The following is a 23,018-nucleotide window of genomic DNA, read 5'->3' on the forward strand; positions in this document are numbered from 1 at the left end:
ATGTACTGTATATGGATAGGAAGAAACGTGGACTCACGGGGGGCATATTTCGAGGAGTGGGTGGATTGTCCCGCTGCTTCTGATAGAGCTTTCGCACCAGCTCCAGATCTCGGCTGTAGCGATGCAACACGGCCATGTACTTCTCGGTCAGGTCCAGCTGGCTGCCGACAACATTCTCAAATCTGACCAGTAGGTCCAGCATTCTTTCAGTCTGCGGACAAATAAGCAAAAAACTCCACTGAAACCACAATTAACATTTAAAAAAAAATCAATATTGTACATGTACCATAATTTGTGCCTGGCTAAATGGATAGCAATACTAGTAACAGCTGCCTTAAGAAGATCAGATTAGTCTGTGCAGTGCATACAAAGTACAAATTTGAGACAATTTAAATTGGTGACACCATATCAAAGTGCATCATAAATTGATATTGAAGACTCACAGTTAGTGTCTGTTCAAACGAAGTGTCAAGCAGGGCCTGTAGGGACTGGTAGAGTCCTTGGACCTGGTAGTTGAACTCTGTGTAGTCATTGTCAAACTGGACCAAGGAAAGACGCAAGAATAAAAATCAGAGTAGAGTTATAGGTATATTCTGTATGTGAAAAATACTGACATTTCATTTCAGAAAATCACATACTGTATAGGTACTGGTACCTCTAGTTTGCGGTGATCAAGCACATCATAGGTCTTAGACTTGGTGCTGGTCACTATAGTTGTGTAGCGAACATATATTTTCTCAATGCTCTCGATCTTAAGGTGTTGGAGAGCAGAGAGGTTCTCCATGGTGGAGGTCATATACGCAATCTTCTCCAGACGCTTACAGAATGTGTCAAATTTTCCAAAGATGTAGTTCTCACTGTGGCACAGGGAAATGTGGTTAGCACATATAGCAGGTAGGCTAGCGGAGCAATGGTGCAACATTCCTTCCACTTCATCTGATTCAACAATTCACCTGATAAGCCATTGATGGAGTGTCTACCATGGTAAGAGAAAATGTCAGTCATCTGATGTTTGTACCTTAGTGCAGGATTGCTTCATGCTAAATAGCTGACGAATTCCATGCCAAACATCTCCAGGATTTTGAAAAAATGAAGCTAGTTTTTAAATGTGCAATGCAGATTCTGCTGTATGCTGAGTGGCGCAGTGCTTAAAATGACACTCTTTAAAAGCCTACGCACTGCAGGTTTGAGGTAGCAATGGAACATAATTGCCTTTTTCCCACCAGCATGAAATATCCTTCTTTCTCCTCTCTTGCATGCATGCACTCCCCTGGAGTACTATGTGCCTTGTAAAAATAGTTACTGGCTCACAGGTAAGTGCACATGCTTTCACTGCAGTTCACCATGTGCAAGTGCAGAGGTACAACAGGCAAAATGGCAGAAACAAGAAGGGGGGGCATTTTAAGTGTTTTAAAGGACATTCCTACAAATTTATCTAAATATGATGAATTAATTTATCAAACTATATTTTAGTCCAGTGTTAAACACAAGTAATGTTCAAACACTGTGCCCCTGGTGTTATAAAGGTTTTGCATATTGAGATCATTTACCTGAATTCAAACTGTTTGTCATTTGGGTTCTCGCGGAGTTTCTCCCGGACGCGGTGGAAGCACAGCTGATACTCATCGTTAAGCTGAGAACACTCTTTAATCCTACCCAGCAACTCTTGTCTGAGAGGAAACAAAGATATTCAGATCCTTCAAAATCACCACAAGAATAACCACAGCTAACATGGATGGCATAGAGGTTAATCTTCATCCACCTTCAAAAATAATTTAATCTACCAGACCTGGGTCAAATACGTATTTGTTTTGGATTCAAATACTTTTCTATGTTTTACCGATCTTATCTGGCGTACTGGAACCATTGAAATACCCTCAAAAAGTGCAAACCCCGCCTTCTGGTAATATTGCCAGGCTCAATTACACCAGGCAAGATCAATAGAGCACAGAAAAGTATTTGAATCCAAAAGAAATACATATTTGACCAAGGTCTGTCATCTACCCAACCTCCTTTGTTTATCGCCAACCTTCAAGCCTCCTCCATGGCATGGGGGATGGAAGCCCCAGCTTAAACACTGAATGATCAAAGCCCATAAAAGCGTGTAAAGCATGTAACGTTGCATTGGCTGAGTCTACCTGTCATGGTCCCAGATCTTTGTCACATCCTTGCAGAGGTAGGCCTTGCAAGTGCTGATCATTTGGTTGGTGACCTTGACCAAGAGCGAGGTCATGCGCTCAGAGGTGTTGTAGTACTGGGAGATGCTGTGAATCATGCGTATGCTGTTCATCAGTCTTGGGATGTGCTCCAGCATACTCGTCTAGAAGGGAATGACACTGCTATCCTTTTACCGCAAAATAACTTGGCAGTAATATCACGTATCCATCCACCAGTCAAACTGCCATGTGTAAGCCAAAATACTCAATAAAGTACACCATGTTAAGGCATTGATAGATCTACGCCTTTGAAGCTTCCCTTACTGGAGTGCATTTTCCAAGTGGACTGAAAAACTTCTCCAGTGTGTAGAGGTACTTCACATTGTCTTTTGCCTCATTAGCTGCATTGGTGATGTTTCCATCCTTTGAAAGATAATATTATTTGTCACACACACACAGTACTTATACAGTAAATGATTAAATGCACATTTACTAAGGATGTGCCATTTACAGCTTAAGCATAACTCCACACCTTGAAATATAAAATAAACTAAAAAATAAACAACTCACTGACCAGCTCTTTCCACCTCCTCAATGTCCTGGACTTGGCAACCTGTAGTATTCCCATAACTTTCTTCACATGAGGACTTTTAATCTCATCCAAAAGGCTGCCAGAATAAAAAAACCTTTTCAGAACACCTGATTTAAAATAATGCAGGGCATGCCACCTACATATGATCTTGAATTATGTAAAACAAATGTTGCATGTTGTTTGTCCTGTGCATGATTCTTATTGCTTGTATAGTAAGATAGCTTAGAGTGGTTGCTATAGAGGGCTTTTGGACATTCCTAGTGTTTTTCGCTAGTTTGCTAGTGTTTTTTGGGTACCGGCTGGGTCTTGGGATGTAGGTACTGTAGAAAGCATTGGAATCTGATATCTGATAATCTGGCAACCTCAGAATATTGTAGTTACAGGGGTCAGGTATGTGGGATTATATGACATTATATTTTTTGTTGGCGGTTTTAGCAAAGCCTCACTTTTACCCGATTATATTTCTTGCAGCACATTTCAGAGGATAAGCAGCTTGTGACAGTCATTTTTGCCTCTTTCAGAAAAAAGACGCTTCTATTAGGGTTGCAGAGTTTCCCCTGGGAAGTTATGCCAATGGCAGGGTAGCTCACCTGTTAAAAGTGGCCATTCTGCTCTTCCAGTGCTCCAGCTCAGCAGAGGGGCCGATGTCATCAGCCTCCTTCCTCATCTGCTCACTCTCGGTGAGGACCTGCTCGATCTGATGGGCCCAGTGCAGGAGGACCCCCTCCAGTGTCTCCACCAGCTCAGAGTTACCCGCTAAGGGACAGAGAAGGAGCGTGTCTCCACACTGATGCCTGATAATACTAAAGCTTACTGTTGGACCCTACAACTCTGGGCTAAACTGCTTATACTCATAACCAGTGGAATTCGCCTTCATATTAAGTTATAATAGAATGGCATAAAATAAATACTAAATATAAACGTATTGTGACGTATCACTTAGAGGCAAAAATTGCGCAGAATTTATTAACTCATGATACATGTCATTTCCGAGGTTTTGACCCACTTCTGAATTATTTTTCAATATTATTTTGTCCACCGCTGTCTTTTATCTGTCTCAGTCTTGTAAATATAAATGTGGACAATCATGACCTTTTTAAGTAATTTTATGAATGATCTTAAAGAGCCTTTGTGCTGAACCCCACTGCACCTGCGGCTGTGTAGTCCGAAGGACCGAGCAGGTTGTCCAAATTATACGCGGTCTCCATTGGCTGCAGCTCGAATTTGCCCTCCATGTTTTTCCTGGCAGAAGACAGGCTGCAGACGAACTTATCCACCGAACTGAGGAAGTCCTGAATCTGAACACTCCTCAGCCCATCCTTCACTGCACCCCAGTTCTGCAGAAACACAGACAATGTGTGGATCCCAGATTATTGATCAGTCTCACAACAAACATTCTGTAGCAGTAAGTTTGAGATTTCAAGCTCTAGTGATTGCGCAATATGATGTTGCTGCAGACTTGAGTTGCTTGTTAAAAGGTACACACACATGAAAGCAGAGCCATCCCAGTCCCTGGAAAGAGGTGCTGTCTTGTTTTTTCTACATTAGGCATGTGTTCAGATCAGGTGTGTTAAGTCCACCCAATGATCTCTCAAGATCATGACCTCACCAACCTGTTATTGTTGTACATTATGCTCTTATAACTGTGGGAGGTTGGATACTTATAAAAGCTGGGACTAGATACATGAAAATAAAATCAGTTAAAATTAACAATTATGGTTTGAAATATATCACTTTTTTGGTTACATTTATTTGTTTTATTTATTTATTTCATGGTCATTTGTTTTAACTATCCTGCGAAAACCTCATATGACCTTCAGGTGCATATATTTCTTCACTTATAGTCTGGTACCTCTTGAGACTTGAGTGCAGGCAGCATTACTTGAGACAGCAGCTTTTCTAAACTCTGCAGGATGTTCCCACTGGTGCAGTCAAGCATACCAAAATTCACCTCCTGAGATGAAGAAAAGGTGTGGGTGAGAATGCAGATAGAATGACAGAACCTCACAATAATTCAACTTGGATATTTTGATATTTGGATATATAAGAACTACACATAGTAACAATTTCCAGAACACTGTTCAGATTAGGACTGGAGGTGAAGCACCCGTATACTAACCATTCTTTATAATCTCTATCTGCAAACAATTGTTTTATTACAGTTGGTGCTTAAAATCAAGACCCAGTTCTCAGTGTTTATATTTGTAAAATTTTTCAAATATTTGCAAAAAGGCCTGCTGGGTGGCGCATCTTGATGAGGCACGCCTCTAGTGCATGGTTGGGCCCTGCAGTCTGTGGCTGGAAGCCTCACAGGGAGTCGCATAACTGGCATCGGCATCACCGAAGGATGGGAGGGTTTTGGCTCTGTGCTCCAGCACATTGGATTTGAAATTAAACAATGACTATGAGGTTTAGGTGCAGACCGTCAGCTTTAATTTGCAGGTTTTTACATCCATATTGGCTGAACCTGGTAGGAATTCCAGCCCTTTTTATTCATAGTCCCACTTTGGGGGACCAAAAGTAATCGGACAAATGGACACAGTCGTAAATAATGTCGTCGTATTTAACGCTTGGTTGCAAATGCTTGGTAAAAAGTGGTATAAATGAATAAATAACTGTTAAGTGCAAAATGTGTTAAGTGCAAGTGATAAATAATAAGTTACCTGAGAAACATTTGCAGTTGTTATGCCCTTCTCTGTGGTTCTGAGGAAAAACAAACACGTTCCAAATAATCCCTGAAAGAAATAAATAAAAATACACCTGAGCATTAATCGACTGTCACTCTCAACTTTTAAAACAAACACTACTTTGGATGGATGGATGTTGCCGATATGAGTGCAGCTCAGATCTCCTCTGATAGAAAGTGCGTGACCCATCTTCCACACCAGTGGAGCACAAACTGTGCCGCAGGAGATAACTATTGGGTTGTGAAATCATTATGAGTTACTCCGGATTTACACAAAACAGGGCCTTTACCATGGCACTCTCGCCCGAAGTAATTTATTTTCTTACGGAGAGAGAGGCGACCCACGTAATTCCTACTGCACTCTGCCAAACTACTTACAATAATTGTCCTTTCTTTTTTTTTTTGCTCTTGCTTGGCTAGCAAGGTGTTGTCAAGGCCAGCGGTGCACAAACTATGGGTCGGCCAGCCAAACAGGTCACAGGGGATATCTATTTGGTTGTGGTATCGTGTAGCTTACAGAAACATTGCAATGCAATTTTGCTCGTATGGAAAAAGGTGTAAGTATTCATTAGGCCTAATGTTATTTAGAAACAGCTGATTACTGTAATTCTAAAGTAGCACACAGCTAAAAATCCATGGTCTCATTTACTGTGAAATAACAGTATATAGTTGTCATTTAATTCTAATTTATTGTGAATATGTTACAGTAAATTACTGTGAATATTTGCCACCAATTGTTTTTACAGTGTAAAGAAAATACTGATTAATGTTTCTTCTCCATCTCAGACTTAAAGGACATGCATAGAGCTAACATTGACAAACAGGAATTTACCTCAGCAGACCCAGTGGTAACAAATAGCTTCTTCTGCCCCAGGGCAGAGCTGGCAGTGTCTGACCAGGAGAGGTGGGTGGCGTGGCGCTAGAAGGAAAGGCAACAATGGGTTTGTGGAATTACCATAGGGACAGTGCCCAAACACAAGCCACCTGTAATCCCCCATTGTCTGTTTTAAGTGCTTTGACTATTTGAACAAAGCTGGCTTCAAGAGCTAAACAGTGACATTAAAATGAACAAATCTCAGCATTACCGATTTCACTTCTTGATAGAAGAAAAGCAATCTCTTCGATCCATTCGGTGCAAAGAATTCTTCAATCAGGTTGAACTATGGGGCACATGAAACAAAATGTTATGGTTTGTTGTGCATTGGATCAGATGAGGCCATAATCAGTTTCATCCTTTAGTCACCCCACAGGTGTATTATTGCATGCACAGAATAAGTTGGCTTCACATGTGGTCTTAGTATACATGGAAATGCTTTTGGTTGTGCACGGAACAAGCTACTCCATGAAAATATATGAAGAATGCAATATGATTTACATGTGTACTGCACTGACATCATGACAATATTTTACTTTGTAAAATATAATTGTTTTTACATATTTTTGGGATCACTTAAGAATATTCAGTATTTCCACAGAGGAATAAGCAGCTCAGTAATAATGAAACTGTATATCAGAAAACAGGTAGGGTAGGTGAGGTATGTTTTAAAAATCTGTCACTAGATGAGTAATTCGTGGCCTTACCTTGTCATCAGAAATGATAGTCTCCTCAATCTCAGCCTCCCCCATGCTGACACCATCGGCCAGCTTGGCGATGAGATATTTGTGTCGGGCGTCCAACATGGAGCGGCGCTCATCCTTGGCAGCTTTCGCTTGCTTGGCCATTTCTCTCCTGGCTTCATTTGACAGTACTGCTGTCCGTTTGCCAGAGGCCTAAGACAGGGGGGCGCAGTCAGGAGCGTGGATCCGAATCTAGAGGGCCTCTACCTCTGTTGCCCTACATGCAGCCTTCCATCCATCCATCCATCCATCCATCCATTATCTATACCCGTTTATCCTGAGCAGGGTCATGGGGGGTGCTGGGGCCTATCCCAGCATGCATGTTGCCCTTCATGTGGCCTCTTACTGTCTTTATTTTAAACTATTAGAGCAGGACACTGAGGAGCAATACATGACTTCAAATTAAGATAAGATGCACTTTTTTGAACACCGTGGGTAAATTTGTTCTCTGCACATAGGATACTTAGGATCAGCAGGCAACCACAGTGCAATGCCCAGGGACCAACTGCAGTTCTGAGCCTAGTGCCGAGGGCATAGGAGTATACAGTATATAACTTTGAGGCACATTTTTAAAAATCCAGTAAATATGAAGCCCTCAAAATAAAAATAACAAATGAATAGAAACTTCAAATCCACAAAAATGGAGCCAGTACAACAACACTGCAGGTTGACTTCAAGAATCAGGCACTTTTCATTGATTATTCTTAGAAGGTGTAATGATGTAAGAAAGTTTGCACTACACTGAAGTTAAAAACTGAGGGAAAATTACAATCATACCCACAAATTGACTATTCATTTTTCTTTTTCCTCCATAGAAGCCTTGGGGTAATTTTGTAAATACTCACAGCTGTGGCAGTAGAAGGAGAGGATATAGAAGTAATCGCGTGACCACTGCTTCTGGGTTTGTTGGCACCTATGCGCCTGTGCCCTCTGACTCCTGTTTCAGCTGATAAAAACAAAATATTGTGGTCATTCAAAATATATATAATCTATCACATATAGTGCATTTAGTTAAACATTAAAATTGTTATTAATTAACCATTGGAACAATAAGTCCCAGATATCATTGGACATTGTTCACTGTTCATCGTTCATACTGAAATAAACCATCTCCTACTACTGTTTCTTCTGAATGACACCTCCAAACTGAGGTTATCTGCCCTTAATAATAAATTCTCATTGGTTACACTCACCGCAGTGAAGAAAACTATTCTCCATTCATGGTTAAACCATAACTTCCCTATGTGTAAAGTAAGGCTATCGTAATTAAATTGTTCTCTGGAGAGATCTAGAGCAAAACCGAGTTTGTTATTTGTGTATACGTGTGTATTTATTTTTTAGAAGCCGTAAAGGAGGAAATAAGGTAATTGTGCTTTTGTTTGTTTCACAGGATAGTCCACCCACCTTTATTCAGACAGGTAGAAAGCAGTGAGGGTAACAGACAGAGAAGAGACCGCAGGTGAGAAAGTGCCAGGATGGGACCCTAACCCTAACCCCAAACCTCATCTGCATGGGGGTACCTGCATATGGCTTGAGAGTTGGCCGCACTGTGGACTGTGCCAGCCCTCTCTACTTATAATGCATGTCACATTAGAAACATATATCTGGCCAAATACAATAATTTGCTTCAAAAAATCATTTGCATCGTACTGTACAATAGTGCCTTTTATGTTATATGTTATATGTTACAATGGTTAGGAAACTGGACTGGTCAAAAGTCTGATTCCCAGGTGGAGCACATCCTTCTGCAAGGTTCTTAACCTGAATTACTTCAGCAAAAAATATGTCCAGTTGCATAAGTGAATTGTATGTAAAAGTATGTAAGCCATGCAAGTCAATATATGCAATATAGCAGAGTGTCTGCTAATTACCAAAAAAGTGAATCTAAAATGTACACAAAATTCTATGCTGAATTGCTCACAGCGACGTACCCGTCTGTATGAGGATAAGTGGAGGGTCAGCGTCTTCACTGGAAGGTTGGTGCGACGGCGGCTCGTTTTCCTCTTTCTTCTCTGCCTCTGTGTTTTCAAACTCCTTTTCCTCATCGACCGTCGCCCCCGGCTGCTCCTCCGCGGGATCAGAAATCCCGTTCTGGGGACCAGCGGGGTTTTCCTCCCCTTCCTCCCCTGTGTCCACCCTCTCTTCGTCAGACATCTGTAGCCACAAAGAGATTCTGGTAAAATTTCCATGAGTGATTTAGAAAAGTAAAATAATTATGATTTGGCTTCCTTAACTGGGACTGAGGTGTGAAACTATGCAGTAGTAAAATGATGGCATTTCCAAGTACCGTATGTCAACATTTTCTATCAGGTTGAAATTAAAACAGTCCTCTGAAGCTGACATACCTAATATTGTTATCATTATTATTGTTTGAGTTTTCAGATTGAACATATTGTAATGTTCAAGTTGAATTGTGTTTATTGGCACTGCTGTTCACTATGTATGGTTTGAATGAAGTACAGAAAAACTCCTATTGAACAGAGAACATATACAACGATACCAAGTGGCTGCTAAAATCATTTTATTTTCCATATTATTCTGGGATTGTTCATTGGTTATTGTAATTCCATCATATATTACAACCAGACTTTGATTTGGTGAAACTGAACATATTAATGATGTGATTTCTGGTAAAACATTTTATACTAATCTCTGCAACATAAAGCACACCCATACACGCACACACACACAAACACACACACACACTCACTCGTATTGTTGAAAAATGTTATGCCTGTCCTCATACAAACATTGCATTGAAATCTACTTTGACAGTAGATCAAAGTTGTTACTCAGTCTGTCACACACATCATACATGACATACTTCCAGCAGAAGTAAGGAACAGACCTTCAAATGGAAAGAAGTTGTAAGGAGTGTTTCTGTTAGTCCCACTGTTCTTCACACAGCTAAGGCTGCGTATGTGTCTTTAAACTAAGGAGTTAGATTTCTCTTTCCCTTGCCTCTCCTCTAGCAATGTCAAAGTTTGTATGGTGCCATGGAAACCTTCATTGCCATGAGCCCTTTCTAGTCAAACTAATCTTGCCAATCCCAAAACAATAGTTCTTCAGCTGAGCCATTCACTTATAAATGGCTCAGGGGGGCTGATGTTTGTTGCTTTTTCTGCATCTTGAGAGAGCTTTGTGGTTTACACTGTCACCAAAGTTTTGGTAACTTTGGATTTCAGCTTTTGGAAATGTGGGCCAGATATTTGGATTAACTGACTTTTTTCTTTATTTGTGCTGCAACAAACATTTCATCAAAGTGCTATAGAAACCCTTCCAAAACAGTCACAGGAAAAACTGGTCAGACCAGTGCAATCATAACTATGAAGAATTATAACTATTATATATTTCAAATACTCTTGAGTTGTCCCCAAAATAGATATTGTTGAGCATCATTTCCCTTGTTTACAAAATTTAAGAAAGGGTAAGTATTCATAAATAACAAGTATAAACACAGCAATGTATTTCCTTCTATACAGAAGTTCTGTTTTTGCCTACACTGTGGTACTGAATTACTGTGATTTACTGCGGTGCTTTGAAAAGTATTAGTTCTGTATATGTGTGACTATGCCTGGTTTGTCACATGATTCTGAATGAAAGCCAATTTGCCGGGATTAATAAATGTATATTCTATCCTGTGAGACAACAAATTATATGACCTATCACATACAATGAAATTTTACAGCAGTCTTACCAAGAAAAAGGGGAATCAACTATTGTAATTATTAGTCTTACGATGTTTCACATACATATATACTGTACATAGTTTTTCCTACTGACTTTATAAAATCAAATTGTGTGTATGAACAAATTGCTGGTGACTGTACCCGTTGTTGCCTATTCCGACATTTTCTTTGTAGGTGAGAGGGGCTTACTTCTATAATGGTGGAAATGCAGTTGCTTCAGAGATATGATATGCGCTATGTTTTTAGCTACTAATTACCCCTTTTTCTCTCTTGGGACACGTTTAATACGTTGCTGAGGGGTTAACTGTCTCCTAGCGCCAGCCATAAACAAACATTGAGGAAGTATATTCACAGTGGATGCACAGAGTTGAGCAGGTATGTTAGGTCAATAACCCCTTAATCCCGAATGAACAGAAATAAAAATATTTACAGGGTGTTTTCTACAGGGTATATATTATTGTTCTGTACCCTAACTATCCGTTCAGTTGTTACTTAGCTACTAAAACACATTTAATTCATGAGGAGGATTTTAGTGGAAACTGAAATCTACTTTTAAGCTACCTCATTTCTTAGATTGTGAAGTAATATTCAGTACTAAATCTAATTTTTAAAATGTATTATTCAGTGTTTGCAAATAGATATCAACGGAGACAAGAACCACTACCTGTGGCAGCCATACATGCTGAAACCATAACACCCAATCACGTTTCACAGATGATGTGGTATGCTTTGAATTTAGGGCAGTACTGTTTGGCCTCCACACTTCGTTCTTTGTTATCATTCAGACACAATTAAATCCTGGTCTCATCTGTCCACATTACCTTTTTTCCATAACTCTACAGGCTCTTTTAGGTGCTTCTTTGCAAACTGTAACCTGGTGATCCCGTTTTTGCGGCTAACCAGTGGTTTGCACCTTGCACTGTATCCTCAGTAGTTCCGAGTCTTAGTCTAACTCCAAGTTCTGAGTCTTCTGTGGACAGAAGTCACCTGACACATCCATGCCCGAAGAGTGTTTCTGATCTGTTGGACACATGTTCTTGGGTTTTACTTCATTAAAGTGAGAATTCTTTGGTCATCAACTGCAGAGGTCTTGTTCAGGTGCACCTGCGTAAAATTCCTGTTTCAACATGCCCTTGAACAGCAATAAACAAAACAACCACGTGAAAAAAGCAAAATTACTTTTATTACGCAAACAGTGACTGACGCAAGACAGCTGCACAGTCTTCGGATTACTCTCGTCTAACTGGGAGTCACTGGCTGTGCTTTTGTCAGCTACATAGTTCACTTGGTATTCTCAATTGGGAAGAGAAAACTGCCAACCTCTTTGTCCACACGAGAAGGTGGCACATCCTTCAGTGAAGCTTTACTGTGTTACTGTACTGGGAGAAGCAGAATTACCAAGATGGCTGTTCCCCTCTGCACAGCCACTGTTTAATTTTAATTAAACAGACCCGATACGTTTGAACAGGTAAACCGGCCCTTCTGCCAGTGCCCAATTAGTTCTCCATGGTAATTTACACCTCATGCAGCCCCACTGCAGGCAAAGGAAGAAATGGGGGAAATACAATGGACCAGAAAGTTAGTCAAAGTCTGTGTTACGGTGGATTTGTCCAGTAAGGAAGAGCAAAAGAGAGAGCCAGTGGCCTGTACACCATGTGATATCTACAGGGCAAATGGCGATGGTGAGAGGAATGTTGGACAGGTGAACCCTCTGCACTTGTGGGCGGATTCCTAGTGGGTCCCAACATGCTTTTCCCACCACTCACTCCTGCCCCCTCTCCTGATCTTAGGCAGCAATTCTTCATTTGCGTCACAGTTTCTTTGCTTTCTTGATGGACGAAGAACTGGAGGCCGACTCCCTACGTTTGCGCTGTTAAGGACAGAAAAGCAAACGTCAGCAAACCATGGCCACATTTTGTTCCCTCACTTGAAGCTGGATCCTTCGTTTAAAACAGGGTTGGACATTAATGCTTATCCAAGTAAAAATATGTATTGTACCGTAAACGTAAAAATACGTATCATCTCATATTAAATGATAAGGACATTTCACTCAACACTACCCCAGATTGAGGCTGTATTATTCAATTATTTGAGCGCAGACACAGAAAAGGAACATTATAACAAGATTCACCTTTTGATACTATTTTTCTAACCAAAGAACACTACGATCATTTTAAACCTCTTATCTTACTACAGCTGGATATAGCATCAAAAACGAACTGTACACGTTACCGTCAATGGTGCCCAATTTCAAGGTCTTATGACAGATTAAAAAAAAATAATAATAATTTTTTTGGACTTACCGAGTTAGGGGTGAGCGGTGCGCCCACCACATCAATGATGTGCTCTTTAGACTCCAACTTGACGTCTTCGGTCCCGGGTGCGGCCTGTCCTTCGGCCCCGAGGCCATCCCCGGGGGAGGCGCTGGCCCCGCCCGTTTTAAGCAAGGCTTCGTACCGATGGCGTAGCATCTGCTGGTCGTATTCGCAGTTCGCGTGCGCTTGCTTGAGTTCGTACACCAGGACCAGGTCGCTGCGAAGCTCATTGAACATCTGCACGATCTCCTCCGTGGGCATTGGACTCAGATCTGCAAGTGAAGTGAAGAGCAAAAGGCGGTGATTGGTCGGCACTCCGACGGTTGAGCTACGATAAAAACCTCTACGCTCTAAATTGTTTTATCGATTTCTTTATTCTTTGCTTAACTAAGTGAATCCTGCCTAGGTAAAAATAACTTTAAGGTGTTGCAGCACACAGTATAAAATATAACGGTACAGTACAAAAATTTATCACAGAACAGAACGACACAAACTGATTCTTCCTGATGCTTCAATATATGTGATGGCAAATTTTAAATAAGGTTAACAAACCAAAGGTTATCTAAACAATTTATTATAAAACATCAGTAGATGGACTGAAGGATATAAAATTAACGAATTTGTGAGACCTTTGTGTGAGAAATTGGTTAATTTGCCTCTCAAAGCGTATGTCACCTCTGCTACACCTTTACAGCTAAACACTCACCTACGCCCTGTTCCGTCAGGACCTGTTCAATGGCTTTGATCTTCTTTTGTCCAACAGAGCTGGGGAGTTTCATCTGAAACACACAACAACCACTTGAGACCCACACACTCCACGTAGGGTTGCCACCAACCCTAACATTTCACCAACATTAACTGTCTGTGGTACCGAATGTTGCAGAAGGTGATCTTACGATCAGTACAACTGATTACTTCATCCAGAGAACATACTTCAGCTTGAAGGTTATGCTAATCTCTGCACCTGAGTCTGTGTTCCATATAACATTCATTCAAATTAAACATGCAATTTTGAAGTAAGCAGTCATTTTGAACTGTAATGTTAGTTCTACTAGTACGAATAAGATGCCTATCCTTCCCACTATGAATCAACTCACAGAGACCGGCAGTAAGATGAAAATCTGCCCTCGATGGTTAAGTGAAAGTGTTTTGGCCTTGAGGAACGTGGTAGTTCACGATAGACCTCACTCACCCTTTGGCTGCGTAACGTGACTCCAGCAGATTTGAAGTCGGGGAACTTGATGCCTGCCGTCTCAGGAACTGCCTGCCAAAGACAGAACAGGCTTGGTCAAGCACAAGCAGAGCTCAAGGGTTGCCACACAATCGCAGACGTATCGCAATTGGAGTAAGTAAATGTAGTTAGCGATCACTATCCAGTGAGCCACTGAACTTAGGGTCACAAACCGGATATACCACCTGAAATTAGACACAGGATTCCCAATATATAATATACAACAGGGTTCCAGTATCTACGAAGCTTGAACCCCAAATAAAACATGCTGTGTAAACAATTAAAAGGAACACTTTCAGTAATGTGTAATAAAAAAAACACCACCTTCTTATGCTAATATAATAGGAAAAATTATTTTGGTTGACTGACAATCTTCAACTGATGATAGTTAAATTACATTTTTCTTCACTGAATCAACAATTGGCCTAAACAGTGCATTCTAATTGTGACTGAGATTTGTGTGTGTGTGTCAGTTGTGAAGTTACGTGAAGCTCACCGGTTTTTCGGTTTCTCGTTTCTGGGGAAGCTTCTTCTTCGTGGCTTTGCGTTCGGCTCGCCGCATCTCTGTGGTCGTGTCGGCGGCCGTGATCAGCTTCTGCAAGTCCTGCGCCTTCTTCTCTCGCTCCTTCTTCCGAATCTCTATTTTGCGTAGCTCCTGGATAAGGTACTCTTCTTCTGCCACCTGCAGGGCCACAGGGGAACCACATCAGGCAAGGCACGGTTTACAGTTCACAGTTTACAGTACAGTTTACAGTACAGTACCGTGTACGGTTTACATTACAGTGCACAAAGGAGTGGAATATTTTCTAAGACGGTAAGGCATTGTGTTTCTATCTTAGCTTCCACCAACTTTTAAAGACACACCCATATGAAGAAAGTCCTTCAGATTACAAAAGAAATCGTATCCTTCAAATAGCCCTTTTTCACTGTCCTGAGAGACTGATTTAGTACCATAGAAAACTACCCAAACCCCCCTTATTTCATACAATGGCAAATGCAAATACTCTAATGTAAATGCCCATAAATACAAACAACAGGCAAAACTCTCCTCTGAAAGTGAGACCTTGGACCCAGTGCCCTTCAAAAGTGTGAAGACAGTAGTATGGCAGTAAATCAGTTATTTTTGCTGTATTTGAATCTGAGAACAAAAGATGAATATGAGACATTGCTATTTATATGCATGTGTGTTTTACCGTTGTACAGAAACAGCAGTTTTTGTGTTGAGTCCCCCCATTTTCAACTGTGCAAAAGTAGACTAATGGATGACTGAGAGGTGTTATCTGTTGCTCAGGTGTTTCCTTCCGCATGGATTGTCCACACATAAAAGAGCAGTAAGTGTATAATCATGGGTTTAGCTTTAGTTTTTATCTGAGGAGATTACATTTAGAGTCACAAGGCATATACAATCGTGAAGACCAGAAAAACAACTGAAAAACAATTTCCATGCGAGCCGAACAGACAAATTCAATAAGAAGGATAGCACAGAAACGGCTAGTACGTCAAGTACATCCGTTTGGAAAGTCTTGAAAAATAAATGGACTCAGAAATGAACACTATACGGGTCAGGCAAGGAAGTCAACTGCAGTTGATGACAGTTGATGAAGAGCTGTTAAGAAATACAGTAAAACAAGGGTCAGTGACATCACCAGTCTCCAGGGGGGCAGGGGTGATATCACAAGCCACCCAATGCAGAAGACTTATAATTTGTCAAAAAATACTAGATGAGCCAGACAAGTTCTGGAACAAAGTTTTATGGATAGAGGAGACCAAAATAAACCTTTACCAAAAGTGATAGAAAGCCAAAAATGTGGAGAAAAGAAAGAACAACTCATGATCCAAAGCACACCCACCCACCCATCTGTGAAATATGGAGAAGGTAGTGTCATGGCTTGGGCATGAATGGCTGCTTCTGGAACAGGCTCACTCATCTTTATTGACGATATAATTGAGGATGGCAGTAGGGTGAATTTGGAAATGTACAGACACAAAGAAATTCCCCAACCAGGAGGCCGGCTCTTCATCCTGCAGCAAGACAATGTCCCCAAACACACTGCCCACACAAAGCTTTCATCAAGGGGGAAAAGTGGAAAGTTTTGGACTGGCCAAGTGAGTCACCTGATTTAAATACAATCGAGCGTGCATTTCACTTGCTGAAGAAGAGACAGACAGAAACCCCCGAATCAGCTGAAAGATCAACTGCAAGCAACCACAGCAAAGGCCTGGAAAGGCATTTCCCAAGAAGATAGCAAATTATTGGTATTGTCATGAGTCATATACTTGATGCAGTTATTGCATCTAAGAGCTATGCAACCAAATATTAGACTTCATTATTTTGATTTACTTTTAAGTTCATACGTTAACTTACTTTTTGCATAGCTGAATATCGAGGACTCGGAACAAAAACAGCTGTTTCTGTAAAATGGTAAAAGATATACGCATGTAAACACCATGAAATAAAAGATGACTGTCTGTACTTTTGTTTCATATTCATCATTTGATGTGAAATCCAAGTGCCTCAAGTATACAACAAAAAATGGGCATTGTACTATTCTCTGCATTTTTGAGTTCTTGTTCTTCCAGTAGTGGTTTCCTTTAATCTTAGCAGGCTAATTCAGCTCAAAACACAACCTTGATATTCTAACCTCATGGCATAATAAACGGGTCTGTAATGGCACCTAAATTTTGGGGACTCACTTGTTCTGGGGTGCGGCTGAACAGCCTCTCCAGCTGTTCTTTCCTACGTCTTTCATGTCCAGCATCAAATACGTATATCTTTGGCTCACTCCCTGTTGCCGCACGGATCTTGGCAAGTTTAGCACAGATGGTGTAGTAGCGTTCCTTTAGGTCTTCCACAGAACGTTTCTGAAAACATGAGAGCATGAAACCATCAAAAATATTACTCTTGCAGATTGGATACATGATCTAACTCTGACCTGCAACACTGAAAAAGACAGCTGAGAGTACTTAAGGGCCACCATCAACCTAAAATCTAATTTTCCTGTTTTCTCCATCTTTCCAACATATACACATGAAAAAAAAAAAAATGAAAAAGGCCGAGGTCTTGTTCTTGTGCATTATTTGTGGTTCGTGCAAATCATAATGAACCGTAACCTGAAATGTCAAATGAAATACTAACCCTGAACTGCTGATGGTCATAACGGTCATGGATGACGATGAAGCGAAGGTCAAAGCGCTTGCAGAGGTCAAAGAGATGATCTGTCTCAGCTTTGGTCCATCCATCATCGTGAAGATACATCTGATACTCCTGCTCGGAGTACACCGGAACCTGCACCAACTGAGGGCACAAACAAACACTCAACTTCTTAATCCATTTGAAAGTTTTGCGCCTTGCAATAAAAAGAGCCATGGCTAATTATAGGGTCACAGTTTCTCCAGTTTGGACAGTCAGGCCAAAAACACCCCACAGACTGAAGTGGCATATAAGCTCAATTTCATCCCTCATTCTGTTTATTTTGGAAGAGGTTTTATGCCCAGTTTATACTTCATTGCGGTCACAAAAGATCCCAGGGCACTTACTGCATGAGAAGGAGGTTGCATAGTGCGCTCAACAATTTTCAATTTCAGTCTCTCAGTTTGACCAACTAGTCATTCCCAAAGTGTAAACAGATTAATAATAACTCCCCCCTCTCAACCTCAGCAGGCGTATAGTGAGCTCTGCTGCAAAATCATCACAGGCACCACTCAAGTGTTAGATACATGTAGTATATATTAGATGTGCCATAGTACAGTAGACATATGTATTTCAATGATTGTTCCATTTACACACATTCATTTTAATGACTAGAGAAGGTATGTTTGCTAATGTGCAAAGTAGTGGTCACTCAAAGACTTAAACAAAAACAGACTCATAAGATATTATGTTAAGGTATTTCAGAAAAAGTATAAATCCTCAGGAACTCACCCCACAGAACTTTAAATTGGCGAGAACCTTTTTTTTATGTAAAGTGAGCACTGGAAAGCAGTCGCACGACGCAGCTCCTTTTTTTTGTATGAAACAAACAGATTTTGACAAACAGGTTGACTGATGCATCCACTGACCAACTGATAGACGCAAATGACATTAACATCACACGTGCTATGCATTAACATCAATGAAAACGAAAAGCCGAACAATTAATTTTTTTTTTTTTTCCCCCCAACCTTGTTAAATCGGGCAAAGGGATAGTCCTTTCCCTCCTCAGCCAGACGCCTCCAGTGGTGGAATATGGCTCCATCCCTCCGGGCGGGGTTGGTGAAAGGCATCCACTTCCAGGGGCGAACCCTCTTGCAACCCAGTTTGGCCTTGACCGTTCGATAACCTTGGGTTGTGTCACTGGGCAGCAGTGGGGGGGCATCTCTACAAAATAATTGCCAAAATTCTCATCATTCTTAATTTGTCTTGAAAATACATATTTTCAATAAACTCTTACACAGAAATGAAAAAATGTCATTAAAAATGTATCAATTATATTCAATATATGACATATGACAATATATTTTCCATTTTATGTAAATCAAATTATGTACTAAACATTCTGTCAGTGAGAACATGCATATAGTCTAGCAAAGTTCTCCAGCTATGTGCAAACAACTTGCATTGTGACCATAGTTATGAAATTTGGAAAATGTTGGCAATCATTACAAGCAGCATTCATACTTTTTATCTGAATAGAGGAGAGCATAGACTTCTCTGTGCATTCCTTCAGGCCTCTTGAATGTCAGTGTTTCTGTCGATTTCTTGGCCTTTTTCTAAATAGAGATAAAATGCATTCAAATTAATATCAGTTTGACCAGCTTTACCAGATGCACAGTTCTTGATGACATTCTTTAGATTTCTGACAGAGTTTGAGATTTCATCTGAAGTCTAGGGCCTGAAGAAGGATGAAGTTATTTATTAACCAGTGATAGAAGCATTTGTAGTTGAGCTGGGTACTCAGATGTCAGCTACTCGTTTGTTCATACATCACCAGCAGCTTACCTTGTCTGAGTTAATGATGTCCTTTTTATTAATTGGACCTGCATCACTGTCTCCTCCAGCTAACTCCAGTATGTCTCGCACATCTGCACCAGTCGCCATTGTGACCTGTAATAATGTTTAGAAAACAGAAAACTAATCAAAACTATAGATGAAGCCAATATTATTACACTCCATGCCAACTGTCAATAGATATCTCTCACAGAAGAGTTTCATAGTACCCTGTAGCCAACATGCATAATGAACTAGTTTGACAACTACTTTTGTAGCTACAGTATTTTCAGTACATTTTATATAAATCTCTTTAGCTAGTGAGCTTGCGCACTTTGTTCAGTGAAATTAAATACACATTTTTCGTAACTCTGGTAATTGTTTCACTAAATTGCCATGTTTTAAAAGAAGTAATGTTTTCACGGTCATAAAGAATTATGGGGTTTCCTGGGATGCATCTGATGCTGCCTTCAAAATTTGCCAAACAAATTTAGGCAGCACTCTATGATCTACAAATCAGAATATCATTTAAATGTGTGATTTTTAGTGATAAAATGTTCTATGTTCCATGTTTGCGCAGTGACTCCATGCTGCTAAATGACTGGACCAATATACAGTATTATAAACATCTGTTAACTCGCTTGCAATTTCATCCCTTACCTTCTGTCAGTCCTGCCGTGAGTTTAGGGTCTTTCCTGAACTGAAATGTCTTAGGCCTAAGTGTTTTTTCAAGCTGCCTAATTCACCTAGAGGAGAACAAAAAACACCCATATAACAATTAGAAATGGTCCGTGCATTTATTCAGCAGACTTTTGGCGGTTTTGTGTCTTTATGCGGAAATTGTCGGTTTATTTATGAAGCATCCACTGACTTTTAACATATATTTATAAATCATTATGGAAAGTAATTGAACATTATTCCAAGAAAATATCACAAGCACAATCAACTTCGTACCTTTTCTTGAAGTGAGTTGTGGTTACGTCCAAATCGATGAGGATAGCTGCTTTTGTTTATTTCTTAACACCCAGGTAAGCTTTTACAAAGCAAACAGAGTGCCATACAGACCAATCTGGTGTATGACCAAATCTGGTGCTTATTATAATGCTTGTGGCCAGGTGGCTGTTTCTTTTCCATTAATCCCTTGGAGCATCCAGAAGATGAGGCTGTCAACAGTAAAAATCATACAAATTTTTCAAGGACAGATAACTTTTTTGGAAATGATTTGATTTATAGTAAATTAATTTTAATTAATTGGCTCGTTCAAAAAAAGTTTCTACGAAGGTTATCAAATTGCTTCATTCCTTCAGGAGGTGGTACAGGACTGAATTGCACATGTACAAACCTGAAATGGCTCTGGTAGCCACACTGTACATTAAGTTATTGACCTTGTTCCACTTATCAAGTTACATTTATTGTAACCCCCCCTATACTCTAGGCTGCTGGTCTTTCCTTTTTTGTTTGAATCACATAAATTAAAAAAACAAGCACTGCATTAATACAGTTCTTTGTGTTTACAAGATTATATGGAAATTGAGCTCCTTAAAAGAGCTACTGTTATGCAGTTACTCTTTTTGTTTCCTTATCTGACCGATTTCATTCTCAAATCACGTATAGCCTAATAAAAAATTTTGACTTGTTTATTAATGTCACTATTGTACAAATTGTTTTTAAAAAATTTGTATTACGCTCCTTCAGAATCAATAGAACATCCAAAATATTTTTATGATCAGACATGCCTCGGTTAGTTGATGCTTTAAAACAAAAAGTAGAAAAACAAATGGAGAAAATTTTCAGTGATACCATTTTTTTGTGAGTGGTGAGTGATTTTGGAACAGAGCAAGGAAAAGATTGTAGAGTTGGGGAGTGGAGCGCTAACACATGCTCATGAGCGAGGATCGACTCACATGCTCTGATATGTGCAGACTGAACTGGGAAATAAAATTCTGAAAAACCTTTTACGTTGTTACAAGTAACACCAGTGGATGGTGCAAGCATTCTTTGAGAGAATGTATAAAAATAATTTAAATACATTAAGGCATTTTGTGGAGTGATCACTAAGTTAAAATGATAAAAAGGTTAATATTGTACCCTAAGTTTTGAGTGACAAAAATTAAATGCATTTCAAGACATATTGCAATTCCAAATACCACTATTTCTGTAGAATGACCCATCACAATGTGTTAGTATAGCTGCATAAGATAGCTATTAGCTAGAAATAACAGCATATCAAGTATTAAACACTGTTAATATGCGTACTCATAGTTATGGGCCATAGACTAAGAATCACTAGATATTTATTTTCAGCTGCAACTGTGGTCCTGGAAGCACAAATATTCTTACGTTTGCTAATGTGTTATTAGGCATGATTGGTCCTTAGCACATTGGGAACTTAGTGACAGGCTGCTGAGTGTCAGTTTTTTATTGTCTGTACACATTTGAAAGGTTATTACATCTTGAGATGGCAAGATCAAGAGCCACTGCAACACGTTACATTTATACACGTGGGATAAAGTAACATTGCCGTTTAATAGCAATTTTTAACCAATGCATAGAGATTTTAAGTAGGCTACTATTTTACGCGAGTTGATGAGAAAACTGCGCTAAATGTCAAAACGGTTTGCAGTAAACATTCACTGTGCCCCCTGACCAGCTCAAGTCGTGAAGAACCGTGGAAAAAATATATGAAGATTATTTAAACGCCTCTTCCAGCAAGAACAATACTTTGTGTCAAACATGTCTATCCACCAATTTTAAAGAACGGCGGAAAGTGTTCCAAGCTAACTAAGCTGATTATTATAGCTAAATGACCACAGAATCAATGGCGGGGCCTTGGGACCAACTAGGCCAATGTTACGCATTAACGTATACATTTCTAAATATTATAAATAATATAGACTGTTGAAATTTACCTGTGAGTGATCTACTGTCCCTGTTACCTCCTTTAATGATATGTTCTGTAAATAAACGCCTGATCTAAACGTTCCGCTTTATTCTCCTAATAAGTAGTAGAGTATAACAACAAACAAAAAAAGAAAACTACTTCCGGGAAACAAAGAGAGGAAAAAATTGAAATAAAAGTCTGAATTTGCGCTCAAACTCAGTTGATCAAAACTAATGGGAGTAATATTGGTCATTCAATACGGATTCAAACCATATTTTTGTGCAATTGCGAGGTACAACTTTAGAAGAATTTTGCCAGTAGACAGGAGAAATCTCACCCAAATCAAAGAGTGTGGCTCAAAGGAGTTGATTATTATTAATATTATTTGCTTGAATATAATATAAAATTGAAAAACAATTGAGAATGTCATTTGAAACAGGAAATATTAGTAATCCAGGACGTAAAACCTTGTTTCATGAAAATGTTCATAGATAAACATGATTTATGCCCCCCCACACCTTCATTCCAGTGGATTCTATAATTATATATATTCTTTGATATATATATATCCTGTAATTCTCACACAGATCACCCGAATATGGAAGTAAATACCATCAAATTAAATCTGCAATTCGACTTCATATTCATTGTTTCATTTCAAAACAAATTCAAAATGCTGGAGTACCGAGCCAAACCATCAAAAATTGTTTTGCTACAATTAGCTGTAACAGTTAGGACGTTTTGATGATTCCAAGTGCCCTGACTGATAGGGGCCATCAAAAATATTTGAATATATTATTTTCTTTTGGCTCTGATTATAAAGTGCAGAATCACAGCTTTTATTAAAGGGTATTTTAATATGTTTTGTTGTCACCATGTAGAAAT

General features: G+C 39.7%; 2 protein-coding genes across 3 annotated transcripts in view; both read right to left on the reverse strand.

Annotated features, from left to right (window-relative positions):
- The window catches only part of dnah5l (dynein, axonemal, heavy chain 5 like), a 62,321-nt gene extending 52,289 nt beyond the window's left edge, over positions 1–10,032 (reverse strand). Inside the window, exons 1-17 of one of the 2 annotated variants that reach the window (XM_035412861.1) lie at positions 9,900–10,032; positions 8,983–9,205; positions 7,897–7,997; positions 7,016–7,204; positions 6,520–6,594; positions 6,267–6,353; positions 5,412–5,483; positions 4,601–4,702; positions 3,899–4,085; positions 3,339–3,504; positions 2,731–2,824; positions 2,481–2,579; positions 2,139–2,320; positions 1,551–1,670; positions 656–857; positions 444–539; positions 38–211 (exon numbers count right to left, since the gene is read on the reverse strand). In XM_035412861.1, the coding sequence (XP_035268752.1) occupies positions 38–211; positions 444–539; positions 656–857; positions 1,551–1,670; positions 2,139–2,320; positions 2,481–2,579; positions 2,731–2,824; positions 3,339–3,504; positions 3,899–4,085; positions 4,601–4,702; positions 5,412–5,483; positions 6,267–6,353; positions 6,520–6,594; positions 7,016–7,204; positions 7,897–7,997; positions 8,983–9,205 (2,169 nt within the window). In that variant the 5' untranslated portion in view covers positions 9,900–10,032. Of the gene's footprint in view, positions 1–37; positions 212–443; positions 540–655; positions 858–1,550; positions 1,671–2,138; positions 2,321–2,480; positions 2,580–2,730; positions 2,825–3,338; positions 3,505–3,898; positions 4,086–4,600; positions 4,703–5,411; positions 5,484–6,266; positions 6,354–6,519; positions 6,595–7,015; positions 7,205–7,896; positions 7,998–8,982; positions 9,225–9,899 lie in introns of both variants that reach the window. The other variant, XM_035412862.1, reaches the window with a different exon arrangement.
- Positions 10,033–11,904: 1,872 nt separating this feature from the next.
- Positions 11,905–22,318, reverse strand: dmap1 (DNA methyltransferase 1 associated protein 1). Its single transcript, XM_035412869.1, has 13 exons — positions 22,162–22,318; positions 20,207–20,415; positions 19,913–19,998; positions 19,265–19,369; positions 18,944–19,035; positions 18,448–18,643; positions 17,423–17,581; positions 16,981–17,148; positions 14,783–14,968; positions 14,248–14,319; positions 13,762–13,834; positions 13,044–13,327; positions 11,905–12,610 (listed from the first exon to the last, which is right to left on the reverse strand). The coding sequence occupies exons 4-13, from the start codon at positions 19,361–19,363 to the stop codon at positions 12,551–12,553; spliced, it is 1,389 nt and encodes a 462-aa protein (XP_035268760.1). The 5' UTR covers positions 19,364–19,369; positions 19,913–19,998; positions 20,207–20,415; positions 22,162–22,318; the 3' UTR covers positions 11,905–12,550.
- Positions 22,319–23,018: the final 700 nt, after the last annotated feature.

This window comes from Anguilla anguilla, chromosome 4 (genome assembly GCF_013347855.1).
Source record: "Anguilla anguilla isolate fAngAng1 chromosome 4, fAngAng1.pri, whole genome shotgun sequence".
Classification (NCBI taxonomy): Eukaryota; Metazoa; Chordata; class Actinopteri; order Anguilliformes; family Anguillidae; genus Anguilla; species Anguilla anguilla.